This window comes from Seriola dumerili, unplaced genomic scaffold, assembly GCF_002260705.1.
Source record: "Seriola dumerili isolate Sdu_G_001 unplaced genomic scaffold, Sdu_1.0 BDQW01000331.1, whole genome shotgun sequence".
NCBI lineage: Eukaryota > Metazoa > Chordata > Actinopteri > Carangiformes > Carangidae > Seriola > Seriola dumerili.
The window spans coordinates 896,526-922,407 of record NW_019174586.1 but is presented as its reverse complement, the minus strand read 5'-3'; the positions used below and the strand labels follow the sequence as shown (position 1 = coordinate 922,407).

General features: G+C 40.6%; 3 protein-coding genes across 4 annotated transcripts in view; 1 reads left to right on the top strand and 2 right to left on the bottom strand.

Annotated features, from left to right (window-relative positions):
- Positions 1-5,634, top strand: part of tmx2 (thioredoxin related transmembrane protein 2) — a 6,900-nt gene extending 1,266 nt beyond the window's left edge. The window contains exons 3-8 of the mRNA XM_022759909.1: positions 3,419-3,532; positions 3,947-4,023; positions 4,491-4,597; positions 5,011-5,076; positions 5,195-5,324; positions 5,431-5,634. Of these exons, the coding sequence (XP_022615630.1) occupies positions 3,419-3,532; positions 3,947-4,023; positions 4,491-4,597; positions 5,011-5,076; positions 5,195-5,324; positions 5,431-5,610 (674 nt within the window). The 3' untranslated portion in view covers positions 5,611-5,634. The remainder of the gene's footprint in view (positions 1-3,418; positions 3,533-3,946; positions 4,024-4,490; positions 4,598-5,010; positions 5,077-5,194; positions 5,325-5,430) is intronic.
- A 2,587-nt stretch (positions 5,635-8,221) lies between these two features.
- zdhhc5 (zinc finger DHHC-type containing 5) lies at positions 8,222-16,402 on the bottom strand. The gene is made up of 11 exons (XM_022759908.1): positions 14,924-16,402; positions 13,825-13,946; positions 13,447-13,604; positions 12,833-13,005; positions 12,610-12,712; positions 12,366-12,457; positions 11,933-12,065; positions 11,382-11,490; positions 11,089-11,195; positions 8,875-9,809; positions 8,222-8,350 (listed from the first exon to the last, which is right to left on the bottom strand). The coding sequence occupies exons 1-11, from the start codon at positions 15,070-15,072 to the stop codon at positions 8,245-8,247; spliced, it is 2,187 nt and encodes a 728-aa protein (XP_022615629.1). The 5' UTR covers positions 15,073-16,402; the 3' UTR covers positions 8,222-8,244.
- A 4,838-nt stretch (positions 16,403-21,240) lies between these two features.
- clp1 (cleavage and polyadenylation factor I subunit 1) lies at positions 21,241-25,637 on the bottom strand. 2 transcript variants are annotated; one of them, XM_022760265.1, is made up of 6 exons: positions 25,558-25,637; positions 23,852-24,126; positions 23,554-23,661; positions 23,328-23,447; positions 22,320-22,457; positions 21,241-22,185 (listed from the first exon to the last, which is right to left on the bottom strand). In XM_022760265.1, the coding sequence occupies exons 2-6, from the start codon at positions 24,122-24,124 to the stop codon at positions 21,499-21,501; spliced, it is 1,326 nt and encodes a 441-aa protein (XP_022615986.1). In that variant the 5' UTR covers positions 24,125-24,126; positions 25,558-25,637; the 3' UTR covers positions 21,241-21,498. The 2 variants fall into 2 exon arrangements, with proteins under 2 accessions (XP_022615986.1, XP_022615987.1); XM_022760266.1 differs by having other exon boundaries at positions 25,562-25,621.
- Between the last annotated feature and the right edge of the window lie 245 nt (positions 25,638-25,882).

Below are 25,882 nucleotides of genomic sequence, written 5' to 3'. Positions count from 1 at the left end.
ACTGGGCAAAACAAGCATATATTAAGAGAGAGATGCGATGATAATGAAAATGATCATTTGTTGTTGCCCAAAACAAATGCAAGGCAGAAGAAACCTTTTGCTGCCACAAACTGGGACTACTGCATACCCGGGTTTCACCGTCGTTTCGAGACAGTCTTGTCTTACAAACACAGAAGTCACGGTACCTAGCATGGTCGATGAACTCTCCAGGCTCTTCTGCATCACTTTGTCGAAGAGCTTCAGCCTGTTATACCGAGCTCCGCTCTCCTCGGACGGCTTATGAACTGACCCAGGGTTTGACATCTGTGAGGAAAACCTCTCCCGTGGCTTCATTAGGCGGCTTTTCACGCGGAGTCTCCGCCACAAGTGTTATCTACAAAAGGAGACTCCTTTTGTGTTGCTACGTCGCTCTCCTCCATTTTTAGCTTCCTCTGTTTACGTTTTGCAATAACCGCCAAATCAACTTCTTCTTCTTCGCGGTTTAATGGCGGCCGGCCTCTTCGGTGCTGCACTGCTGCCACCTTCTGGTGGTAATTAACTCTTACAGTGTCCAGTTTGTCAGATTTTCCCATTAGTCCTGTTGAATTAGATGACTAAACAACTCCCACTGTCCCCATAATCCAGTATACTCTGTGATCTTGCTCCTCTTAGCGCCTGGTCTTTCCATTTCTTCCATTATGTCATTTTCAAAATATTTTGTGCAGCTAAAATAAAATGCTCTATACCTCACAATATTCACAAAGAGTAGTTGGATGCTTCCCCCCTCCCATGTTTCAGATTGCTGTGTCCTATTTTTAATCTTGGCAATCATTACTCTGTCTTTTCCTTCCTCATTTTTCACACCTCCCACTCTATTCTCAATTTAATGTCTTCCCTTATCTACCGATTTCAATGCTGTTGTCACTCTTGCACTGCCCTTTTTTCTGGTTTTGAAAGCTTATTACATATTTCTATGTTTTTTATGATTTATTTGTTTATATGTTTTTACTTGTTTTGCATCTACTGTAGAAAATTTTCTGTTACATGTATTTTGTGCCTCTTTCTGCATTGTATGTTCTCAGTATGGTTATTTTGTATGTTTTTCTGGTTTTGAACTGTATTTTCAGTCATTTTGCAACTCTTTGTGGTCATTAGTGTCTCTCTGGGTTTTTAATTTCTTTTTTGCTACTCTTTGTGGTCAGTCTCTGTTTCTTTCAGTGACATTTTAGAGGTGAAGCCCAGGGGCCCGCTGTCTCCTCTTGGGCTCCTGTTCATATGCCCAGTACTCTGCTCAGTAATCCATCCTCAGTTGTTTTCTCCCTTTCCAGCAGGCCTGTATATACCTTGACTTAATGACTATATCTCCATGACCTCTCAAACCCATCCAAAAGTTGACTTGAAGCCGTTGTTCTGCATAAACACATTGGCATTTTCCTGTCCAAACTCACAAGGCACACACAGGAGAGGCTCTGACTGCTCCTGTAATAATCAAGTATGTGTGTGTGTGTGTGTTGTGTGTGTGTGTGTGTGTGTGTGTGTGTGTGTGTGTGTGTGTGTGTGTGTGTGTGTGTGTGTGTGTGTATCAAATCTACGGCAAATGGCGGTGTCGAAATCGTTTCGTTTGGCGCAGGCGCAGTTCAACCCAGTAGCACCACTCAGCTCCTTCAGCTGTCATTTCTCCTCTCACACCCGTGGTGTTGACTGTCGTATGTGCCAACATGGGTCTGATCACAGGACTCTGTACTTTCTTTGTACCACTTCCCTCAGATTTACAAATGGCTGCTGAAACCGTATATATCACCTCGCTCTTCATGACCGTCGCCTTCCTGGTGGTGCGAAAAGCTCCCGGTCTGTGCGAGCACCTGGCGAGCCAGAGGGAGGACGGCAACTCCTGCGACTTTGACTGGGGGTGAGCACGCTGGGATAGTGTCGCGCTGCAGTGCTGCTAAATATGGTGGGCTTCAGTCGGCTGCTGTAAAATGGTTCACTCACTTATCACAAAGTTGTTGCATGTTTTTTGTTTTACAGAGAGAACTGGAGATTCTCATGTTTCTCAGTGCAATAGTGATGATGAAGAACAGGAGAGCCAGTAAGTAAACCCACCCCACCCCTTAAGACCCTCAGGCAGAACCCATGACTACAGTTTAGACAAATTTGATGAAAAGCTAAAGTCTGAGAATTTCCACCACTGAAGTAGAATATCTACTATGACTGGGTCCTCCACCCTCATCTTGTGGCCCCTCTTGAAGAGGGACCCTGCACCAAAATCTGGTTTTAAGACCTTAATTGTATTGATTAATACTGTGCTCATTTATTGTAAAGTTGCATTGTATCAAACTGCTTGAATTCTTTCTGTTTGTCAAGTAACTAAGACTCCATTTATTACATTATCATTATCATCATTATTAGTTTTCATTATTTCATTATTAGTAGGCCTAGTCATTATTCATTAAAGAACTGTAAGTCTGCAACCAACTGTTTCATTATTAGTATGTCTGACAGTTGTTTTATTCAATAATCATTTGATTGATCAGTGTACAAATGTCAGAAAATAGTGAGAAATGGCAATTTTTCCTTGAAGCCCAAATTAACATTGTCAGATAAATTTGTCTGACCAAAAGTCAAAAATTAAAGGTGTTTAGGAGTTTACAATAAAAAACAGGGACTGGGAAAACTAGCAACTAGTAAATATTTATACTTGAGAAGCCATTATATAATATTATATAATGCTTAAAAAATATTTAACAATTAATCATTTATCCAGTTATCCCACTTTTTGCTGATTTATCAGTTAATGTAATTAATGAACTAGTCAGTAGGGGGTCAATAGGGCCCCAACAACAAATTTTTGCCCTGAGGCTTTGTGGGAGGTTAATGCCCCTACCCCACCTCCTTACACACACACACACACACACACACACACACACACACACACACACACACACACACACACACAGTCCTACTTATTTATGTGTAAACCAACTAATGTCATAACATGGCAAATGTTTGTTTACACTATCAACAGCCTCATCATTAAAGTGGCCCGCTGCAACAAGTCAGTGATGCTCGGTTTAGTAGCCGGTAACCTACACATAATGTATCTCCCAAGAACTTTATTCCATAGTGTTTGCACAGAAAGAAAACTCCCCCACCACTTTGTGCCACATCATATCCAACAGCAAGGACACATGGTATTTGTGTCCTGTAATGTGTAACTGTTAAACTATAGCCAAATAGGAATTTATGGCCTTATGATAACTGTTTTAAATTCTTGTGTCACATCCAGGAAGTACTATAATAAAAAAACCTTGCTCTGTTGTGTATACATTGCAGTTGCAGTGTTATCTGGCCTTCCTCTGACCTTGTAGCAACAGACTGAAGATTATTCATCTGGTTCATTCATTGTTCCTCCTTTTTTCTTCTTCTCTCCCTTTCTCAGTCACACTGGAGCAGCACATAGGCAACTTATTCCTGTTCAGTAAAGTGGCCAACACCATCCTCTTCTTCAGGCTGGACATTCGGCTCGGCATCCTCTACCTCGCATTGTGTGTCGGTCAGTGGCTCCATAACCTTTGTTACAAATACTGCCCCACCCTCGACTAAATTTGATTTTCATGGGCAACGATACATATGGACAATTACAATACATTAAAACAAAAAATTGGGGAAATGGATTACAGTGAATACAAAAGAGAGGTCCCTGCAAAATGCAACTGGAGCTGCTGTTTTATTACTGATGTTACAACCCAACACTTGACTTTGTCAAAACATCACTTCTACAGCTTAAAGGAGCTTTGATTCCAGGTCAAACAATGCTTTTAGGGTTTGATTGTATATTAATGAACCTAATCTAAGATCCACACAGCTTCAGAGAATATAAAGTTTATATTTAGCCATTGTTTTCGCTTGTTCCACTGGAAACCTCTTCCACCTCATATCAGTCTGTTTAACTGTGCCTTGTCTCTAGCATTCGTCATGACCTGTAAGCCGCCTCTCTACATGGGCCCAGAGTACATCAAGTACTTCAGTGACAAGACCATAGATGTGAGTCTCACACTACAGACTATGAAAAACTTCCGTTGTTTAAATGCTTGTAATCTTTATGCTGTAAGAAGATGTCGTTGATTTTATAATTTGTCACAACTCAAAATAGTTGGAAACTGTTATATTAACAAAATCTTAATCTTAAAAACTTAATGTGAGAAGTAACTACAGCATTCAAAGGCAGCAGAGTAAAAAGATAAGATAAGAAGATACGGCATTTCTCTGTGAAAGGTTGTGGTTAGTTACCTCATAACTGTTCTCAAATACAGCACTTACATGTACTTACTTTCCACCACTGGAATGCCCATTATACTGACGGTAAATCAGTTAATATTGTAATACTATAATTGAATATCAGACATTTGAAATTAGAAATATCAAAATATTAGATACCCCATTGCTGGAGGTGAGCAGGTGATCTACACCTGCGTAATCTGTTCTAATCTAATTTTGTGTTGAGTCATTAGGAGGAGCTGCAGAGGGACAGTCGCGTCACCTGGATTGTTGAATTTTACGCCAACTGGTCCTCTGACTGCCAGTCCTTCGCTCCCATCTTTGCTGACCTTTCTCTCAAGTGAGACACCACCTCACTTTCACTCTCTCCCCCTCATGCAACAGATTCAATGCTCTGTAAATAATGTGCCTCCCAGTAATCAAGATACTGAGGTTTACTATGTTTCAGTCAGTTTCTCAGCTGCAACCACTGAAGTTTATTGGCCATTGTTATTGAAACAGTTATGATCGAATGAGCTCCCTTTCATGAGGCTTACTGTACTTCTGTCAGTTCAGATTTTAATCAAAATAAGCGGTAAATTGTTTGTCAGGTGCATTTAATGTTTGTAATCTGTAATAACACTGACATTGTTGGATTAAACTGCTATGTTTCAGTTCTGCAGGAGAAAGTAAGTCAAATGCTCTCAAAAAATAAACTGCAATGATGACTTGAGGCCTTAACGTCTCATGCATGTTCCCCCCTATGTGCTGTAGGTACAACTGTGCTGGACTCAGGTTTGGGAAGGTGGATATTGGACGCTATGGAGAGGTTTCAGAGAGGTGAGCTGGAGTAGTTTTAATGCAACAATATTGTTTGTTTATTATTTCCATACATTCCTTATGTTGATAGATTCTCTAAGCACAGGTAATGACTGCTCCATGACTTATTTCTGAACAGGTACAGGGTTAGTACTTCCCCTCTGGCCAAGCAGCTGCCCTCACTGCTGCTTTTTCAAGGAGGGCGGGAAATTATGAGACGTCCAATGGTGGACAATAAAGGGAGAGCGGTATCTTGGACCTTCAATGAGGTGTGTCTATTCTGTTTGTAGCAAACACACAGAGTACACACTGAGCAGGTGCTGCTTGCTTACACATGCCCACAGTCATTCTAATATGAAGCTTATTCATCCCTAGGAGAACATCATCCGAGAGTTTAACCTCAACGAGCTCTTCCAGAAAGCCAAGAAACTGAACAAAGGTCGTGGTTTGAAGGGAGAGGAGCACAACGGCACTCAGCCAGGTGAGGGCAGTGACGAGCTCCATGCTGATGCCAAAACCCCAGAGCAGCCCACAGAGAGCAAGAAGGACCAGTGAGGTGAAGAGGATGATTCAGAGGGGGGATTGCATGGAGTCTTGCCTTCCCACCCCCACCCCCCCAACATTGCCACGCCTTACATTATTGCTAAAGTCCAAAATATTATGGAATGGAAAGAAGAAAATAGGTTCAACCACTACTAGAGGTCATCTCTACATTAAGTCTTTACTGTGACAAATAAATATCCAAAGAAGCTGGACCACATTTCCCTGGTCCGACTGGGTATGATGTAGTGTGTTTGATTGCAGCCATGCAAAAGCTCAAGCAATGATTTGGGGACATTTTATAACAGGCCTTAAGTTATTTAAGAACAAATGCCTTTTTTGTAATGATTGTTTTTTGTTTTTTCGGCTACTTTTAGCAACATCTCATCACTCCGTGTAAACTTTTGCTGTCTGTATTTTGCAACTAGAGTGTTTACTGATGTTTCATATTTAAAAAAAGGTGAGTGGTAAAACTGAAATAAAAATGACTGAACAGTTAAGATTCATGACACATTCAGTTTTTTCATCAGTTTGACCTTTTTATTCTGATAAGACATCTTTTTAAAAATTCTTGATAAGGCCATTTTGGAAATGTCTTTAATGTACTCATTACAGATATTTGTGAAACTCGTTCCGTTCATCACAGCCCACAATAGCGATATTTTATCTCACATAGAAGTAAACTTACTATACTCACATGGTGTCGAATTGTTCAACGGCCACCATCCTTGGCCAGACAAGGAAGAAAAGTAACACAGGTTCTTTTTTATCTCTTTACGATGGCGGCTTGTGCCATTAGTGATGTTTCTTTTCTTGTTACCACCCACACATGAACCAGGTAGGCATTTGACAATATTCTCACAAGTATGCACGCCAGTGAAGCATTCAGCACGACAAACAAAAATCACATGCACACTGAAGACATAGCCTGGGAGGGTTGAACAATGTTACTTGTGTGCTTCAAGCGTGTACTTTCCCCCAAAGATGTGCTACTTTAAGCCAGCTTTGACATTCTGCTGCAAACACCGCTGTGGGTCTTGACAGAAAAAATAAAATTAAATACATCCTTTACTGTAATGCCCAATCCCGAAAGACAAACTCGCACACACACCTCCCTTCCTGTTAATTTTCCTTTCTCAACATGGCTGTAGGAAAAAAAAGAAGAAGAACGGTACCTTTACAGAGTAATTTTTTTAAAATTAGCAAGTCAATCAAAAAAAAATCATTTTTTTCTCAGAAAAGTGTAAAAAAAATAGAAAAAAATAAAAATCTGCTTGCTTCACTATGAATGGTCTCAAGGCAAAACAACAATCAACACAGTCTCCAGTTGCAAACCAGTCCCTCCTTAAAAATCTACTCAGTGGCATATTGCATTTACAATTTCATTTGTAAACTTTTTTTCAGAAAAAATATTCATACCTCCTCTCAAAAAAAGAATGAAAAAAAAAGCAAACTGGTAGAGACTGGTTTGAAAATGTGTCCAGAACTTTAAGGTTGTCTTGTCTGGTGAAATAAATAAGCCCTTCCCTCGCTGCCCCTATTTGGCTGGCCATCCGTTAAAGGTACAAGGTTATGCTAGCATCTCGACTGACTGACAGACAAAACATTACAGAAAAGAAGAAGAAAAAAACAAACAAAAAAAACCACCAAAAAGACATACAATGACCTTAAAGCTACAAACAGATTTTGCATAATGTCTCTAGCATAAACATTACAAGCGTACATTCCACAAAGATGCTTGTGCTGCAATCGTGATTCAGAATTTCTTTGTGGCTTTCAAAAATTAGGCTCAATGATTTGCCACTTCAGCTGTCCACCAAAGGATCATCATTCTCTTTGGACGATGACAATTCCAGCAAGAGCTCATGAGCGGCTGATGCAGCCATCAAATATAAACAGGCAACTGATTTGAAAATCGCTTTCATGAATAATTACACACAGTACATCTGCCACCCTCATCAATAGTCATCTTCAATACCTGACAATTTGACCCAATAACAATCTGTAAGATTTTATACATGTATATAAAACAATATTTAAAAAAAGATTTATAAAACTAAAATGATACTGTGTTTACAGGTTGGACTCTTTTCTCCACGACTCTTATCAATAAACAGGCTGTGTGGTCCGTTCAGACAGTGGAAAAGAAGACGTTTCTATCGGTCAACAGTCCTAAATCCTTCCCTCTTTACATCCACTGGATAAAGGCCATCCTTTCCTTAAGTGTCGGACACCGCTGTCAGTACTCTGTACTGTGCTAATGTACCAAAGTAAAACAGCAAATCATTGAGTAGCTATGTATGTTCTATAGACATATCTGTACCCAGTCGTGATGATACAGTCCCATCAGTCTATGGCTCACAAAGTGACTAAATGGACACAACTTGATCCTGTGAAAAATGAACCAGTGTCCCCAGTTCCTCTTTGTTCAAATCTGAAAGGCTGGCAGAGAAGACTGGCCAGTGGCATTACAAAGATAACAAAGTGAGTACCAGACAGGATTGCTCCCTCAGTCAGTTGCAGCGGAAAACCGTCATTTTTGAGGAGCCTGCAGTCGTGGATAATATCCAGCTCAATGAAGAGACTAGTGGAAGTAGTCCAGTGTCTTTTTCCCCCTCCTTGTGATAGACCTTGAAGGACGTCTGTCACTCAAACCGATATCTCGTAAGTGGTCCCCCCGACGCCAGTCACCTTCTTCACCCCGCCCCCTGGTTTGGATATGGTGTGATTGGCCAAGACTGGGCGAGAGGTGGATCTGATTGGACAGCCATCAGGAAGGGGAGGGGAGGAGTGTATGGGGAGGCATATTAGGGATGAGGACAGGAGAGAAAAGGGATGTGGAGGTGAGTGGTTCTACTTCAAAAATAACAAACAACAAACAAGCGCAAATGGCAAAAGGTTTCTCTACCAGTGATTGTGTAAGGCATTTGGTAACTATAGTGAGTGAGTAACAGGACAAGGACAGGAAAGGCTACAGGGGAGAATAGCAGCGTGGTTAAACATGCTTTCACAGAGCTAAACACATACTGGCATGCCTGTAACACTAATCCACACATACCAACACCTGAACCAATAAAACTTTCCTTCACACACCTAACTGTTAAGCACTAAACAAGCAAAGACAGACTGTAAACCGTGGAGGAGGAAAAGGAAGACTCACACAGATCAGAGAGGAAGAGGAGGGCTGACACAAACCAGGGAGGAAGAAGAGGAGGATTAGGAGGAAAAGGAGGAGGAAGAGCAGCAGGCTGACGGATCTGGCGACGGATCACTACTCACTGTGGAGCCTGTTGCCCTCCTCCGGCTCCTCCCCCTCCCAGCACAGCACCTCCTCCTGCAGGTCGAGGCTTGTGCTGAGGTCCTGCCTCCCCAGTGTAAGAGTGGGACTTGCCAAGGGACAGGCCACGAGGTGGTGGGGAGACAGGGGGCTCTAGTGAGCGTGCCCCAGGGGATGAGGATGAGGAGGAAAGGTTACGGGGGCCTCGGAAAGAGGCGTCCTGGTTATGGTGGAGCAGGTGGTGGGTCTCAGGAGGCCCAGTGGAGGAGGGAGGGGGTGGGCTGACGGCACGCAGGTAGGCCCTGTGGGGGGAGGAGAAAGTGGCAGAGCCCTGGAGCAGCTGCCCCTCCCTCTGCTGGGCGATCTGAGCTGAGAGGAAGGGCGACATGTAGCCCTGCAGTGGGGTACTGGGTGACACCACCTCATGCTGGCCCCTTATAGTCGCCGAGGGAAACGGAGCATGAGGCTTCTGTGGCGACAGCTCGTGGGCGGCTGACTCGAACTCTGGGCTCTCGGATGGTGTCAGCAGACTGTCATAGGACAGGCTGCCATTCCGAGGCGTCTGATTGGCCAGGCTTTTGTAGCTGGTGTCTGTGGTGCCTTCTGATTGGAGCGTGGCCAGCGGGTTATGTGCTGTGTGCGCCGAGCGCAGGCTGGAGGAGCGTGAGCCACCAGCAGACAGAACGAGAGAGGATGGGTAGGAGGTGTAGGAGCGCCCAGTCAGGGAGTAACCTGACATGCCCCCTGACACCACCCCAGCAATCCCGCCAGGGCCTCCGGGGCCCTCACCCCTCTCCCCTCCCCCTCTGCGCACCCCTACACCTCCCCCCACCACCGTCGCCCCATCCAGGCTGCTCGGCTCCGAGCGATAGCTAGGCTGACGGCTGGACTGGAGGATGGAGGGAGATGGAGAGTCAAGACTCTCCCCACGAATCATCTGAGGAGAGGAGAGAGGAGGAGAAACAGACCATAGGTAGAGCAGGGGAGAGGGTAAGGAAAAGTGTAATGAAGCCGAGAGTGAAGAAGGGGGACAGAAAGATGAACATTACCATGTTACCTCAGGAATAGATAACATAGCACAAATAAAACCATTTTTTAACACTTTACTTTTTGTCTCGGTAATCAGCGTTTATAAGCAGTATAAACAATTCAGAAAAAGGTTTATAACACATTACAGTGTAGTTTTAAGCAGTTATATGGACATTTTAAAGTGTTTATTAATGTATGCTATTGTATATTATTTCAACTATGTTATTCTATCACTAAGTTGACAAATCTGTTCATACAGCAGCCTGGACTAATGGGTGCCCACAGGAGGAGGTATAGTTGTAAACAAATGCATTAATAAACACTTATATCTGTTGACAACTACATCATAGTGTGTTCATTTTATTGTATTGTAGTTATCAATTAAAAACATCTTCATCAATTGTTTGTATACTGCTTATAAAAGCTAAATAGGGGTACTTAAAATAAAGTGTCACCCAGTTTTCTATAAATTCTACCAGAAAAAAAAGAAACAGTGGTAGGGAGAAATTGGATGCTTGACCGGTGCTCTACTCCATCATCACACTACTGGATTGGAAACATTGACTGGCTTGAACAAGCACTGACACTACATGTCAAAGACTGTGTGTATCAACATATAAATGGAAATACAAATACATACAGTACATGGACTACACATTCCAGTCAATGCAGTCTCAGGGGAAAGGATAGATTCACTCAAAACACACAGAGACAGCCAAAGGGATACACACACAGATGACACTAGCTGAGACTTACTGATCGACCGATGGCCACTGAATGATCAATTTAAAGTAAAAACAAAAAAGAGGGGCATGGTATTAACCACAAAGGAAATTAGAAGGGGAGGGCATAACAGCCACCAGACCATCTGTTACAGTAATCTATGGGATACTGCTCGTTCTGTTCTCTTTACTTCTTGTGTGTGATTAACAATACGGATACGGACATCCACAAAAAAAAAAAAAGTTTGCATTGTAAAAATCAACAAGGTTGTGTGCAAAAGAATATACTTAGATTTACATGACTTATATGCTTCTTTGTTTCCAATCAGGCAAAGACATGTGCTTAACTTCCACTTTCAGCTGATTGTTCCTTTAATATGATTAATAGGCAGTACCTACATAATGTTATGTTAATAGTTTATACCTACTACCTTGAGGTCTGTGGAAGTGTAAACTGACATGTACCTTGTTGGGGTGTGTGAGGGCAGTGTGGTTCCTTCCTGGGCTGTTGTAGGCTGGTCGGTACTTGTACATTGATGGCGTAGGTGGAGCTTCAGTTAACAAACTGCTCTCTGAGAGACAAGAAAGCAATAGTGACATGTGAACAAGGTGTGTTTGTCATTAGAAAACAGACACTCGTCTGTATACATAAGAGCTGAAACACTTCGAGTATTTGGGCCTACATGTCAGGTAATATACCTGCAACTATCTAGGTTTCCTTGTTATTCACTATGTATTTGTATTTGTGTACGTCTCACCCTCTGTGTCAGCGCGGGGCAGGCCAGGGTATCGCAGCTCCGGCTTTGGAGGCGGTGGAGGCTCTGCATCAGCGGACTGGCTCTCCATCTGATCTAGACTGCTCTTGGACTGGAAAAGACACACAGAAAAGTCATGAAAAGACATTCCAGTCAATAAAGAAAACATTAATTGCTATGGATAATAACAATCATTCTACTGTTTAACGTGCACATGCTGTGATGGAGGATGCTCATTGTCATTATAACTTTCTGGGGTTATAAAATCCTATTTCACAAACAATTGTGTTTTGGCAAACATATAAGGCAGGGTTTTCTGTATTATACACTCATAGTTAATACTCATAGTTCATCTGTTAACCACAAACATTTTGAAATTCATTCAAAAAACAAAAAAAACAAAACAAAAAAAACCCCAATATATGTAATCAAACGTGTACAACAATAATTTCTGAATAACATGCATGAGACTTTGTGGAGTTCTTTCATCCAAAACCTCTATGTGCAGATTGCTTGTTTTCTTCTGGGTGTCTGTGGGATTAACTACCACTCACCCTGGTGCTGTGTCGATCATTCTGGATGCCATTGTCCAGGACCTTGGCTTCTAGCTGGGCCTCAGTAAGAGGCGGTCTAAGAAATGGTGGCTGTATTTCCACGGATTGAGGGCTCCGCCACCGGCCCATATATCTGTGAAAGGAAAATACTCACTCAATCAAATCCCAATTAAAATGAGCAAGCATTAAACAACAGTGTGTTGCTGTAGTGACAAACTAAATCTAACACCAGAAGCCACCGACGCTGAAGGCTTGTGCTCATTTATTCCATGAACTGAACAGACAAGTGAGAACAATAAAAGAGAAGGGTGGAAAAGTGGATGGGGAGAGAGAGCAGTGGAAAGAAAGAGGCAGTGGAAAAGGGATAATTGTGGAGCAGAGTGTTAAAGGATGGGAGTAAACAGATGAGTGCGGATGAGCGGGGATGGCTGACCTGGGCGCCTGGGAGCTGCAGAGCACATGTGAAATATTCCTCAAGCAGCCATTGGTGAAAGGGTTAACGCCACCCCGAAACTTTCCTGTCACCTACAGGGAGAGGGAGGGTGAAAGAAAAATGATCCAGTTCACACTGACACCAACATTAATGATTAAATACAGAAAAGAAAAATCTGTCTGAACTGTCTTAATGAAATCGATGATGCAGGATGTGATACACTCAATCAGCTCTTTTATATTACCTGTTCATTTGTGGTCCTGCCGCGGGCCACCAGCACTATGTGGAACCCAGTCAGGCCAGCGACTGGGACAAAAAACAGACCAGCCACACACATTACAGCCATACTGGGAGGAGAGGGTCAAGGATATTACAACAAATCATACATAAATACATGAAAATGGGAAAAGAAAGTTCCTTAAAGTGTTCCGTATTTTTAGGACTGTAGTGTGCCTAGTGAAGGATACGTAACAGCAGCGTGTGGCGTGTCCAGCTGCTGGCGGTGATGGAGGACATAAACCAAGCCAAACCCAAATACGTCCATGATGTGGGTGGTAAGTGAAAGCAGGAAGAGGAAGAAATAGCGATAATTCCTCCGACCAATGCAGTTGTTCACCCAAGGACAGTGGTGGTCAAAATCCTGAGAGAGCACATGGTCAAAAGACACCGAGGTGCAATCAGCAGTGAATATACGACAGAATATATGACAGAGAGGAAAATAATGATGATAAGATGAGCACACAATTTATACCTCCCATGCTCACACATGGAAACCTAAGAATAGGACAGATCTAGGCTGAACAGTCAAGTCACACAGGAGTTTATAAAAGCTCACTGTGAAATTAGGACTTGCTATTAAAACGAAGACTCATAACACACATACAGATATGTGTAATGCAAATCATGGAAGCTGTGTTTTAGGTTTAGCGCTCCTGAGACTTAGATACATTACTTGTCATATTAATATTTTGATAACTTCAAAGCCAAGTCAAAATTCCTCTGATATTCTGTCAATAAGTGAAAAATATAGGAACAGTGTGAGTGAGTGTGTGTGTGTGTGTGTGTGTGTGTGTGTTTATACCTCCACACAGTTGTCGCAGACTGAGCAGTGTGAGCAGCGTGGTGGGCGGTAGAAGCGGCAGGTTGAGCACCATTTCATGCGCACCTGGATGCCTTTGATCTCCACTGTCTTATAGAGTGGAGCGCGGAAATCATCCTCTTTATCCTCATCCTCCTCCGCTACAAACAACAGACACATCATAACACATGATCATCTCCCTGCATTGTATCAATTCAGTAAATTATTCCATTTTCTAATGTATTATGGCCACTAGTTTGCCTATATTGATTATTCTTTGTCTTCTCTTTAGTCTAAATTTATCTAAAAAGCAATGCATCATGATTACTTAGAAACCCCAGACAAAAGACTTGCACATCAACACTCTTCACGTCTGTTTACCTCTGGGGAAGACTCCAGGGTCCATGAAAGTGGCCATGCAGAAGTTGGCGAGGGTGAAGAGGAAGATCACGGCATTATAAATGGGAATGACAGAGGAGAAATACTCTGACAACCACGGGCACCTGGACAGCAGGAAAAAGAAAGGAAACAAAATTACAGTTTGACTTATTATTGCCCTCACTACTAGTCAATCAAACCCTGACATATTCTCTATTCAAGGCAGAAACAGTATTGGGAAAAATGAGCAAGCAACACTCCATGCTCCATCAACAACTGTTGATAAGTCATTGTACCAGACAATTGGCCCTAAAACAGCCCCAGTGAAGCTGTTCAGTGGCCAGAACAGAAGACTGATTGTAAAACGGGAGCTCACTGCTCAGTAAACTTTCTATTAATACAGTACATTCAAATTTTGTTATTTTGCAGCCTTAAAATTAAAATAATAATAATTTCCCCTAATCGATCTACACTCTATAACTCATAATGACAAAGTTAAAACAGACAGACATTTTTTTTGCAAATTTATTAAAAAGGAAAAACTGAAATATCCACCTCCACCTCTTGGCTTGGTTTTTGCTCTGATATGCATTGTCAGCTGTGAGACCTGTTACAGACAGGTGAGTACCATTCCAGGTTATTTCCAGTCAGTTGAATTGGACCTACACCTTGAGTGGACTCGCAAAAGATCTGAATACTTATGTCAATGTGATATTTAAATTTTTCCTTTTTAATACACTTGCAAAATTCAGTTTTCCACTTTGTCATTATGGGATATTGAGTGTAGTTTGATGGGGGATTTTGTATTTCAGTATAAGGCTGCAACATAACAAAATGTGAAAAAAATTGGAGAGGTCTGATTACTTTCTGTATGCACTGTAAATAAAGGTTAAACAAACAACAAAAAACAACAGGACACCTTAAGAGGAAACATAGTAACAAAGCACATGGATATTTACATATGCCTTTAGGACACACAGCTAAGTACAAACAATAGTTAGTGACACAAGTTTGTGTAAATACATTGAGCCTTTGGCACCATGTTTGCATTACATGTCAGTGTGTTTGCATATATGAGAGAGATGGCCAAAGAGACACTTACGTGAAGCAAAAAAACAGGGTGGTGGATCCAACAAGGAAAGTGGTAGCTGCAGACACCGGGACATATCGGCTGGGTCGAAATGGACGGGGAGGAGCAGAAGCTGGGCCACCTACTCCTCCCCCAACCCCCCCACCACTGAAGCCCGGCATCAGAGACAGAGAGAGAGGGAGGGAAGACAGAGAGGTAGATATCTACTGTCTACCTACTGTAAAAGGTGCTTTACTGGTCACAATAGCAAATATGGTGTTTGTTTGGGAGGAGGGGCCATGACTACAGACCGGAAAAGAAAACCAACACTATGCAAAGCAGCAACTCAATAGAAACATGAGGGATTCCCTGTGTTGACACACAAAATGCCTCCCAGAACTAAAATAATCACTCAAAAATGTAGATTTTTTTTAATATAGCAATATACAGCTATTCTTGCATGTGTGTAGTTTGTTGTAAATATTTAATTTGTGTGCATAATCTTAATAGAAGCATATAAAAGCAAAACTATACAAGAGAAATGTGATACAAAAATATGTGTAGGTAATTTATAAATATTTTTGTATGGCTTTAATGTAACTATATTTGGTGCAACAATATAAATAAATGTAATCTTAAGCTGCTCCCTGGCACCTGCAACCCTGACACTGCTGTGCATGTACACAAAAGTGCAGACACTCCCATATACGACTACATATGGAAAAACCTAGGTTTCTCTCCACTCCTGAAACTCAGTGTTTCCATCAATCCTCGTTGCTGTGCTTGAGTTCAGATTATGCCTCTCAGAGAAAATTAATATGAAAAGACCAGAAAATTAAAGAGGTAGTAAGTGAATAGCCAGCACGCCGAGAGCAGAAGCACATGGAGGAGAGCAGGCAGAGGATTGAGCGTAGCAGCTGCTGATGACTTTTGTGATTGTCCCGAGAGGGCTTATTGAGGCACTGGGTGGGTTGAAGAAACTGAGGGTGGCGGCAGGAGGGACAGTTCCAGCGTTTCAAACTAAGTCAGCAGGGGAAAACAACTAAACAAACAAATTCACTTTTAAACCAGTTGTGGGAAGTGGCTCAGCATCAAAGAAAAGTCCAGCTGGAATCTATTTTCAAAAAGCTGCTAAAAATAAACAAAAAAATGTAAATGATGTCTAGCCTTGCCTTTACAAGTAAAATAACTCAAATAGCCAAGCAGAGCCCCTTGGATCTTTTGGGACCCCTGCCTTCAGTCTTTGCTCTAATATGGGGACAAAATCAACTCATTCCAAAAAGAAGCCCCGTGTATGTCACCGAGGTGTCACTGCACTTGGCCGGGGCTGCATGTAGAGACCTCTCCCACCTCCAGATTCTCTGCAGATAGACCTCCTTTCCCATTTTGCATCTCTTAAACAAAGCCATGTGCAGCAGTGATGTTATGTAGTCTGATGCATTTTAGTCCTTATTTTTTCTTTGTCCACCTGTCTTCTTTCACCCACTGGCTCTGTGGGTAAACTGTTGGATGACACTGTTAAAAATAAATAAATAAATAACAATTACACAACTTGTCAGTGGTGGCCAAAACATAAGTAGAGAGCAGTGAATGTTGCAAATATTACAGCTCAAATTTGTACCAATATTCTCAAAAATCTCGGTTGGACAATAAAGGAAATTTGAAAATGTCATTTTGGGCTTCAGGAAATTGTGATGGGCATTTAATTTTTCAGTATTTTCTGATAATGCAGATTAAAATGATAAGAAATAAACTGATGATATGAAATAATTGTGGCTCTACATACATTTACAGAATGGATAACTCAATAATTTACAATAATACAATGTATAAAGATGTCCATGTTTCATTTTGGAGGTTTAAACTTCACAGTCATAAATTAATTTCCTTGTTAGGTTACAGGGCAGAGTTATCCAGGAGAAGCAGAGGTTTCACTCTGATTTCACAACAATCAGACTGACTAACCAACTTCGTACAGCCCTGAAAAGCTTGCGTTATTCTGTGTGAGTTCGTGTTTCTCACCATTACTCATACACAAAGTTGTTCAACAGCCTGCTGTTGTTACACAGACAGCTGTCACCTCAATGCCCCCAGGTGGTCGAATGAAACAACTCCCATACTGGAAATTCAAAACATCATGGAGACAACGATCTGTGACACACATACATCATGCTAATTTCTCTAATCTCCAAATGAAAAACTAGTCTGTGCAGTGTGTGAAAACACTGAAAACGGACCCGGAGTAATAGTGTAATCTGATAGTTTGGACACACCCCTCTTTTCAGCAATCATCCGTGCTAACGAATATTGAGCTGTGGACAAGCCAGAGTGTCAGTGTGCCTGTTGTTAATCATCTCATCTGCCCCACAACAAATCCCCCTCGACTATAATGGATGTTAATCCTAAAATCTCCGTGTCGAGATCTGCCTGTCATGTCACCGCAACATTCTGCAGCTCGCAAGCTACATAGTTAAGTGGCCGGTCGAGTAAATGTAATAATTTTCGGAGAGATAGTGTCACACTGATAGTTTTCTAGCTGATGTCTTGTTTTTATCTATAACATTTGACTAACTATCACTTCATCTTTGAGCCATAGGTTCAAACAAACCAGGCGTTAAACAACAGGCCAGGGCAGAGCTAGGACTCAGTCAAGACAACACTGTCATAATATGAACCCCTTTAAATTACACGCCACTTTTTTAAAACTAGCTAACAGCGCGTGCGATGTTTAACTTCAAACGAGCAATAATGAGAGATTTCACCGTCAATCATACTTAATAATCAGTTAGCTCTTACCTAGCCTCGAAAGTTTTTAGCGACAGCGTTGAGTCCTTTACCACAGCTAAAAGAGTTAGCTACCGTTACCTGGCTAGCATGGCAGCTTTACACTCGCTTACTCGAACAGCTCTCACTGACAAGATAACTGTGGCTACTTTCATCAAAACAGTCACCATAAAAAGCAGATAAAACGAGAACCTAATGCCGAACATGCAAGCTCTCTTGCCTGAAGGGTGTGGGTCGTTTAGGTCCTCCTTGAGTTAGCCACTAGCAACGTAGTTAGCTCGCTGGCTAGGCCGACATCGGAATCCCGGAACTGGTCCGTCGTCCCTCAGGTGGGATGAACAGCCAATCAGAGAGCGAGGGGGAGTGTATTGAAGAACCAGCTCAAACATCGTAGATGGTGATTGGCTGTGAGGAAAATGTCTGTTGTGACCATAGATTACATATAAAATGTATAAATATAATGTATTCATAACATACAATATACAAACTTTATATGCCAAAAAAGTGTTTGAGTTTTATATACAAATATACAATATATAAGGTTTATGTACAGCATATACAGTATATACACTTTACGTACAAGATATACAGTGTAAAAACTTTATATAAATAATACACAAATATCATCCTTGCAGCACATTCAAAACAACATTTAACTACAGCTTTCAGATAAATATAGTGTGGTAAAGGCTGAAACATTTCCCTTCCTTCTCTGAAATGCAGAGGAGTCCAAGTATTAAGTAACAAAACATGGAAATACTCATGCAATGTACTAGTACCTCAAAACTGTACTGAAGTACAGTACTTTCCACCACTGTTCGTCAATGATAGCTATGGCCAAGTAGCCCCTCAATACATTTTGTGGTAGATAAATCATTTTCATCATCACTGAATAGAAATTAACCAGAAAGAGATCAAATAAAATATGAACATAAACATAGCCTCTAAAAGGAAAATGAAACCGAATTACTCACATTGAAACATAAAAATAAATCATATTCTTCCTCCAATGTGCCTTTCAGTAGACCTGTACAGAAAAACCTTTAAAAACTTTGAAAACTCCAAGTGAAAGTTAGTGTTTAGCATTCCTTTTTGGCAAGAGTTATAGTACAGCTTGATAAAACTTCTTTTCTTTGTGAAGTTTTCTCCACATATCACAGATGGTCAACTTAAAACCCCCACAACAGACAACAGACCCACCCACACGAAGCAGCATCCTGCCGACTAAAGCTAATATTTAGAGAAACACAGAAAACAGGAGTAAAGAAACCATGCTAAATATGACAATCTAGACAGACAAATTCATCTAATAAAGCAGCTTCAGCAAAAGAAAAACATATTACCAGACAAATACCAGAAAAAAATAAATAAATAAAAATATACATTTATGTAAATACCATGTTATATATGCAACTGTTTCATTTGAGATACAAGCACACACTGGCTATCACACAGTGCTTTATGCTGGCAAGTTGTGTCCACTTACATTGTTCATATTAAGAAAAAAAAAACGATTTTAATGATGTGATACATTAAAACAGAATATATATCTGATGAGCTCCTGTATGAGCTGGCAGGTGTTGACAGAACAAACAAATGAGTTCACGTTGTCGTGTTCTTGTTCGCAGACATACTGGTATGTCTGTTTAGTGTCCTTTGTAGTGGTGGAAGATTTGAGAATAACTTACTTTAACTGAAGTAAAAGCTCCTGTACCAAAGTATAAAAATGCTCTATTACTAAGTAAAAGTTTCTGCATTCAATTTAAAGTACGTATTAAGTATTAATAGCAAAAGTATCAAAAGTAAAAGTACTCAATATACAAAATAGCACCATTAAGAATTACATCTATCATACATATTATTAGATTTTTATAACTCATGCATTAAGCAGCATTTAAATACTTACAGGGTGAGCAAAATTTTAACTATTGTATCTTACAATGCATCATATTTTATAGGATAATCACATGTTGTGTTTGTAAAATCTTAATTTGTAAAATGAAAGTACAGTACTACAGTGGCAAGAAAAAGTAAGTGAACTGTTTGGAATGACCACCATTTATGTATAAATTTCTCCTAAAACATGGTCAGATTCTCATCCCAAATGTGAACAAACACAATCTATTTTAACATAACACACAGGTTAATGTATTATTCTTGTCCATATTGATAACACATTCAAACATTCGCAGTTTAGGCTGGAAAAAGTATATGAACCTCTCGGCTAATGGCATTAACAGAAGCTAATTGGAGTCGAGATTTATCAAACCAGGAGTCCAATCAATGAACAAGACTGGAGGTGTGTGTGTTAGAGCTACTTTGACTTAAAAAAAGACATATTTTGAGTTTGATATTAACAAGAGACATCTGATGATGTGAAAAACACCTTGCAAAAGAGAGATCTAAGAACACTTACTATAAAGAATTGTTGATTTGGATAAAACTGAAAGGATTACAAAGTCATCTCAAAGAGCTTAGATATTCAACAGTCCAGTTACATAAACTGTCTTAATGGAGATTAGTTAGTTTTGTCACTACTCTCCCTTGAAGTGGGGTAATTGAGAACTGAGTAACAGTAAGAGCTAAAGGCTTAAAGGAACATTGGAGCTGGTTAATATCTTGATGATGAGTCTACTATACACAAAAAGTCATAGTACATGGCTGCATTGAGCGTGGTGTCCTGCCATGAACACCATGCTCTCCAAAAAAACTTCACATACATATCTGAAGTTTGCCAAAGAGCAGCTTAACACTCCACAACACTACTGGGAAATGTTTTTATGGACCGATGAGACGAGGGTCGAATTGTTTGGTGTAAAAAGGGCACTGCACACTAACATGAAAACATCATCCCAAAGGTGAAGTAGGGTGCAGGGAGCATCATGACGTGGAGCTTTGCTGCCCCTGGGCCTGGACAGCTCAACATCACTGAAGGAGAAATTAATTCCCAAGTTTATCAAGTTATCTTACAGGATGTCAGGGTGGCTGTCCACCTGCTGAAGCTAAGGCAGTTCTATACGAAAAATGGTCCAAAATTCCTCCTGAACATTGTGCATTGTGATCAGCAGCTACTGGTAGAGCTCGTCTGAGCTGCCACCCAGTTATCAAATCCAAGAGTTAAGTTACTTTTTCTACCAGTACTGGGTTTTTTTAATGGGTGTGTTCAATAAAGACACAAAAGATTATAATTGTTTGTGTGATTTCATCTTAGGGACACTGTGTCTACATTTGGGACTTAAATGAAGATCACATCACATTTTATGACCAATTAATGCAGAAAACAAGCTTTGCCCTACACTTGTGTAAACAGACCTTATGAATACTGCCTGTATTTAAATACTCAGACACAAATGTTTTTCTGTTTTTCATAACCAGCCCATTAGGTAATGGACATAGGCAAATAAATTCGAACTGATACACAGTGCATATGCAGGATAGGAAAACATGCTAACCATGGCACTTAGTGTAGTTAATACAAAACACAGAACTTTTTCCATTTAAAAATTTATTACTTATGAAAAAAAAACAATGTTTTTAAAACAAATTATCAAGAAAATAATTCCCCCACTGATAAAAAATCCTTTGCCACAAATTGCCCAAACATCTGTACAGTGTTGTCTATAAAATGGGGTGTAATTTACAGAGCAACGAATTTCGTTCTGTAAATATTTCTCTCTGCCCTCTGTAGTCTGTACAAAGCACAAACAAGACAACTAGGAAACAAATTCCAGCTCCTCTGGTACAAATATCTTCTCAGCAGAACTCCTCCCTAACGTGAGCCCTGTTTCCTTTCAGACCGAGTCAGACTTTCCTGAAGTGTTACTTCATTTCATGTCCATGAAGCGGATGTCCATGATAAGCAGAGTGTGCCTTGGCAGTGGTCTGGGCGCTGGGGACAGCACTTTCATCACCTGTGTTTGCGTGTCTACATAAGTCACCACAATGAAGCCACACACAGGACTCTCCACTATACCCTTTCTAGCACCTTCCTCTCCGTCCTCAGCACTGCTCACACTCAGCACATGATACGTGAGGTCCCTCCCTGGTGTCACAGGCACCAGCTTTAGCTGTGTGTCATCCTGAGACATTCCCAGTGGCAGGCATGAGTCTGGGATGGATGGTGCCCCTATCTTATAGATGCGAACGTCTGAGAAACGCACTTCAAAGGAAAAAGGGTAGAAGGACACCCCACGGAAGCCGTAGAAATACTCGCGGATCTTCTCATCCCGCGCATCCCGCCGGCACTCCTTGGAGCGCTCCACCACACCCCCAGATTTGGGTAGGAGCACAACCCGCACAAAGTGAGGGAGGTCTCGTTTGAGTTCATTGTAGAGCCTCTCATGGTCCAGCACCAGCACAACATCCACTTGAAAAGCAGAGGCACAGTGGACCAGTGCCTGATATCCAGAGCCCTTCACCCAGCCGCAAGTGTTGATGATACAGCCTCCCACGCTGGCCTTCCTGTTCACCTCACAGCGCTGGGAAAACACCTCGGCCAAGCATGACGTCAGCTACAAGTCATGAAAAAAGAGCAGACTAAGTAGGTAGGGAAAAATGACAGTGCAGAACATCTCTGTAATTTGACAGTGGGTTTTCGGCTTCATATTGTTATGTTACAAAATGTCCATAATTTTCTTCTTCTCACCTTGTTGTAAAGTTTGATGTTGGTCCCTGGGGTAGTAGAGCCAAAGTGATAGACCAAAGGAGCCTGGACTGAGAAACCCTCCTCCACGTCTGCCGGACGCTCAATGCACAGTGCAGACACTGTCCCGGGTACAGACACCTGAAGTAGCAGAATGAGTTCCTTATAACTTATATTGATAAGATCTGTATAATGGATGTTCACTTAATGCCTGTGGCACTTTTACAAAGCAAGAGCAGAAAACCAAAACTGAAATTTAAGGGTGCAGGTGAAAAACAAAAAACAAAAAAGACCCAGAAAATTAAACATTAACATATATACATATACATTAATACTATTGTAATTAACACAATACAGCTAGTGCAGTACTGCTGTTTCACATGAACAAAGGAAATGAAAAATTACTGTGTCCCACTACATCGGTAAAACAAATCTTCTCTCTGCTGTGTTTCATTCTTCGTAACCAGTGAGGAGGATGATACATGAATAAATACTCTTATTGGAACTCTGTATTCAGCAATCCACTTCCAAATGTCAAGTGGAAATTAAGTAGTTAAGTTTTTTAAAACTTTCATCCTATAGAAATTTGATTGTCATTAGTTATGTTAGGATTGTCAGTCTTGTCAGTCTTGTCCAGAAATCTTTGTCTTATGACATTCATGACAATGGCTTGAAAGCACATAATTGGATGTAAATATTATAGATGATATAAGATAGGCTACTACATCCTTTATAATTTTCACTGCCATTAAAATGGAGTGAACTAAGAAAGTGTAATGCCTTTGCCATGCTATGGTTCTAAATCTGCTATATCTCTCTTGACCAAAAGGTGGAACATTATAACTAATCTATAAAACAGATACATTCAATGCAGTAGTTTCACTCTGCATGAATTTAAGATGATTATTCTCCTTGTTATGATGCAAGACAGTTAAAATATCAGCTGGTGTTATTCTACCAATTTCCATAGCTTGGGTTTATGTTGATTATGATAACTCCAATTCATCTTACCCCACTCTGTCCAACATCCAGTTCCACCAGTGTTGGCCTCCTGCCCACCCTTACAGCATAGCTTAATAGAAGCCGGCACACTGTGGACTTCCCCACATCTGTAGGTCCCACCACCATCACCTGAGGGATGATTTATTACTCAGTGTTAATGCAAAATTCATTTTCTAGGATGTGACAATCTTACATAGAGACCCCTGAAAACAGTAGTTCTTTATCTGAAACCTACCCTTGGCCCCCTCTCATTGTCCCGCTCTGCTTGTTTTCTCATCTGTTCCAGGGCAGCGTGTGTGTTCAGGTAGAGCAGCATGGGAGTGTCCTTGGACACATAAGCCACCTGTGGTGATGAGGGAGGAAAAACTGGTTATTTGAGCCTCTCATTCATTAAATGTCAAACACAAGTCCTACCAGGTTAAATGTGATACTATGCTGTATGCCACCGGTAAATGAAAATATTATGGTATTCAGAGCAGAAACCCCCATGGAAACGTTCACAAAATTACATATACCCTCCTCCAGGTGCTCACCTCTGGTTTCCCATAAAGATTCACACTGCAACCTTGCCAGGTGAAAACTGCAATTTTAGAGCCTGCTCCAAATGTGTACTTCTTGTTGCGGTTCAGCTCTGAGCCAAACACCTCAGCCATTCCTGTGAGGAGCTCCAGCTCAACTTGCTCTGCTGCCTCTCCTGCCTCCACCTCAAACCGAAGTTCAGTCTCCTTCTCCAGGTCGAACCTGGTGCTGACCTTCCCAGCTGCTGGAACATCTTCACTCGTCTTTTCCACACCCTCTGTTGCCATGACTGATAAGAGAAAGTCTGGGTTACAAATATCTGACAACAACAGCATACACAAAGGACAAAGTTACATGCACACTGCTGTAAGAACACGTTTGAGTAAATTCAATTACAATTACCGTTTCATTTTTTTCTTCTGGTTTGTTCATGTTTTGTTAATGAAATAAAAAGTACTGGAGCACTAACATTTCAAGAAAGGCAGATTTTTAGTGACTGTTGTCTGGATATTTACTTTAAAATTAAAATAAAATAAAACAAGGTAAGGACAGGGGTGGCAAAATAAACATAAGGAAAATGTGAATCAAGACAAATACTCAACAGCACCAACTGCTTACAAAGTATTTTAGGAGATGCTGGTAAAAACAACCACCAAGCACTGAGTAAATGTGTTATGATAATTTTATGATAAAAGAAAAGTAAAAGATTGATTGATAGAAAATTAAATGGCAACTATCTTGATAATCAATAAACTTTAGTAGTTTTTCAAGCAAGAAAGCCAAACATTTGCTGGTCCCAGCTTCTTGAATGTGACGAATTGTTGCTTTTCTTTGATTATAATCTTTGCGTTTTGGACTGTTGGTCGAATAAAATAAACAATTTTCAATAGATCTCCTTATGCTGCAGGGAAATTTGGCATTTTTCACTATTTACATTTTAAAGACTAAACAATTTGTTGATTGAGAAAATAATCTGCAAATTAAAAAAGATAAGTTTGTTGCAGCCCTCCATGCATAAACAATACTACAACAACACAATAAATGTCTCTTGTTGCAATGTCTCAAATACTGCAGTACTTAAAGGGATGCAATTAAAGACCCTTTTCATTGTGTATGAATATATTTTTCTATGAGTAATTACTGACTTTAGAAAAATGATAAGAATATTGACAGATGCGTGGCAAAAAAGGAGGCAAGCATGGTGTGGATCACAAACAATTAATTTACAACATTCTCATATAATACAGTACCTGAGAGTTATAAAAGAAAGTTATAAAAGAAAGTAGCCCTAATTAGTGCATGTTACTGATACATGAGAAGCACAAACTGGGGCTATAAAGAAAGATTACTGATATTTTCAAACAAGTGGACATGTGGCATATGAATGTTATATTAAAAAATGAATGTATGTTTACTTAATCATACCTACAGGCAAAGAACCGAAAATATTTAATTAATGTAACCAGGTACCTGCTCTCAACCTACCAGAGACAGTGCGCTCTTGTATAGAGCCCTCGCTACAGTAAGTTATTTTTCAGTCACTTGCAGGCAAACACACCAGCAAGCTAGCAGTTAGCAGGCCGTGGCTAACTTAGCCTTACTAATTTCAGCAGCAAAGGCGGGGTGCCTGCCTACAAACGCTCCGAATATCAGTATAAACTACCCCCGTATTTTACAGTACATGTTTATGAGTTTATTGTTTTTAATATATAGTACTTACGTACTAATTCCAAGCCTTATTGTAGAAACAAAGTACGTTCTCAAGTCATGAGGAACCAGTGCTGTGGTAGATCACGTGATGATGAAGTCACGTCCTTAGCAACCATTTGCTAGCAACCAGTTCTTCCATCGTTTACTTCAGTTGATAAGAAAAATAATTTGAAGCTCAAACAAAACGTTGGAAATAAATTTTAGAAAAAGAATACTATGATTATCCAAAACTACTTTTGTTGCCGTTTCCTGATCTTTTAAGGTGAAAATAGTTTCATCTAACAGTAACACAAATTTGTCGTGATATAGTCACAAGTCTTATCTTGAAGCTTTGA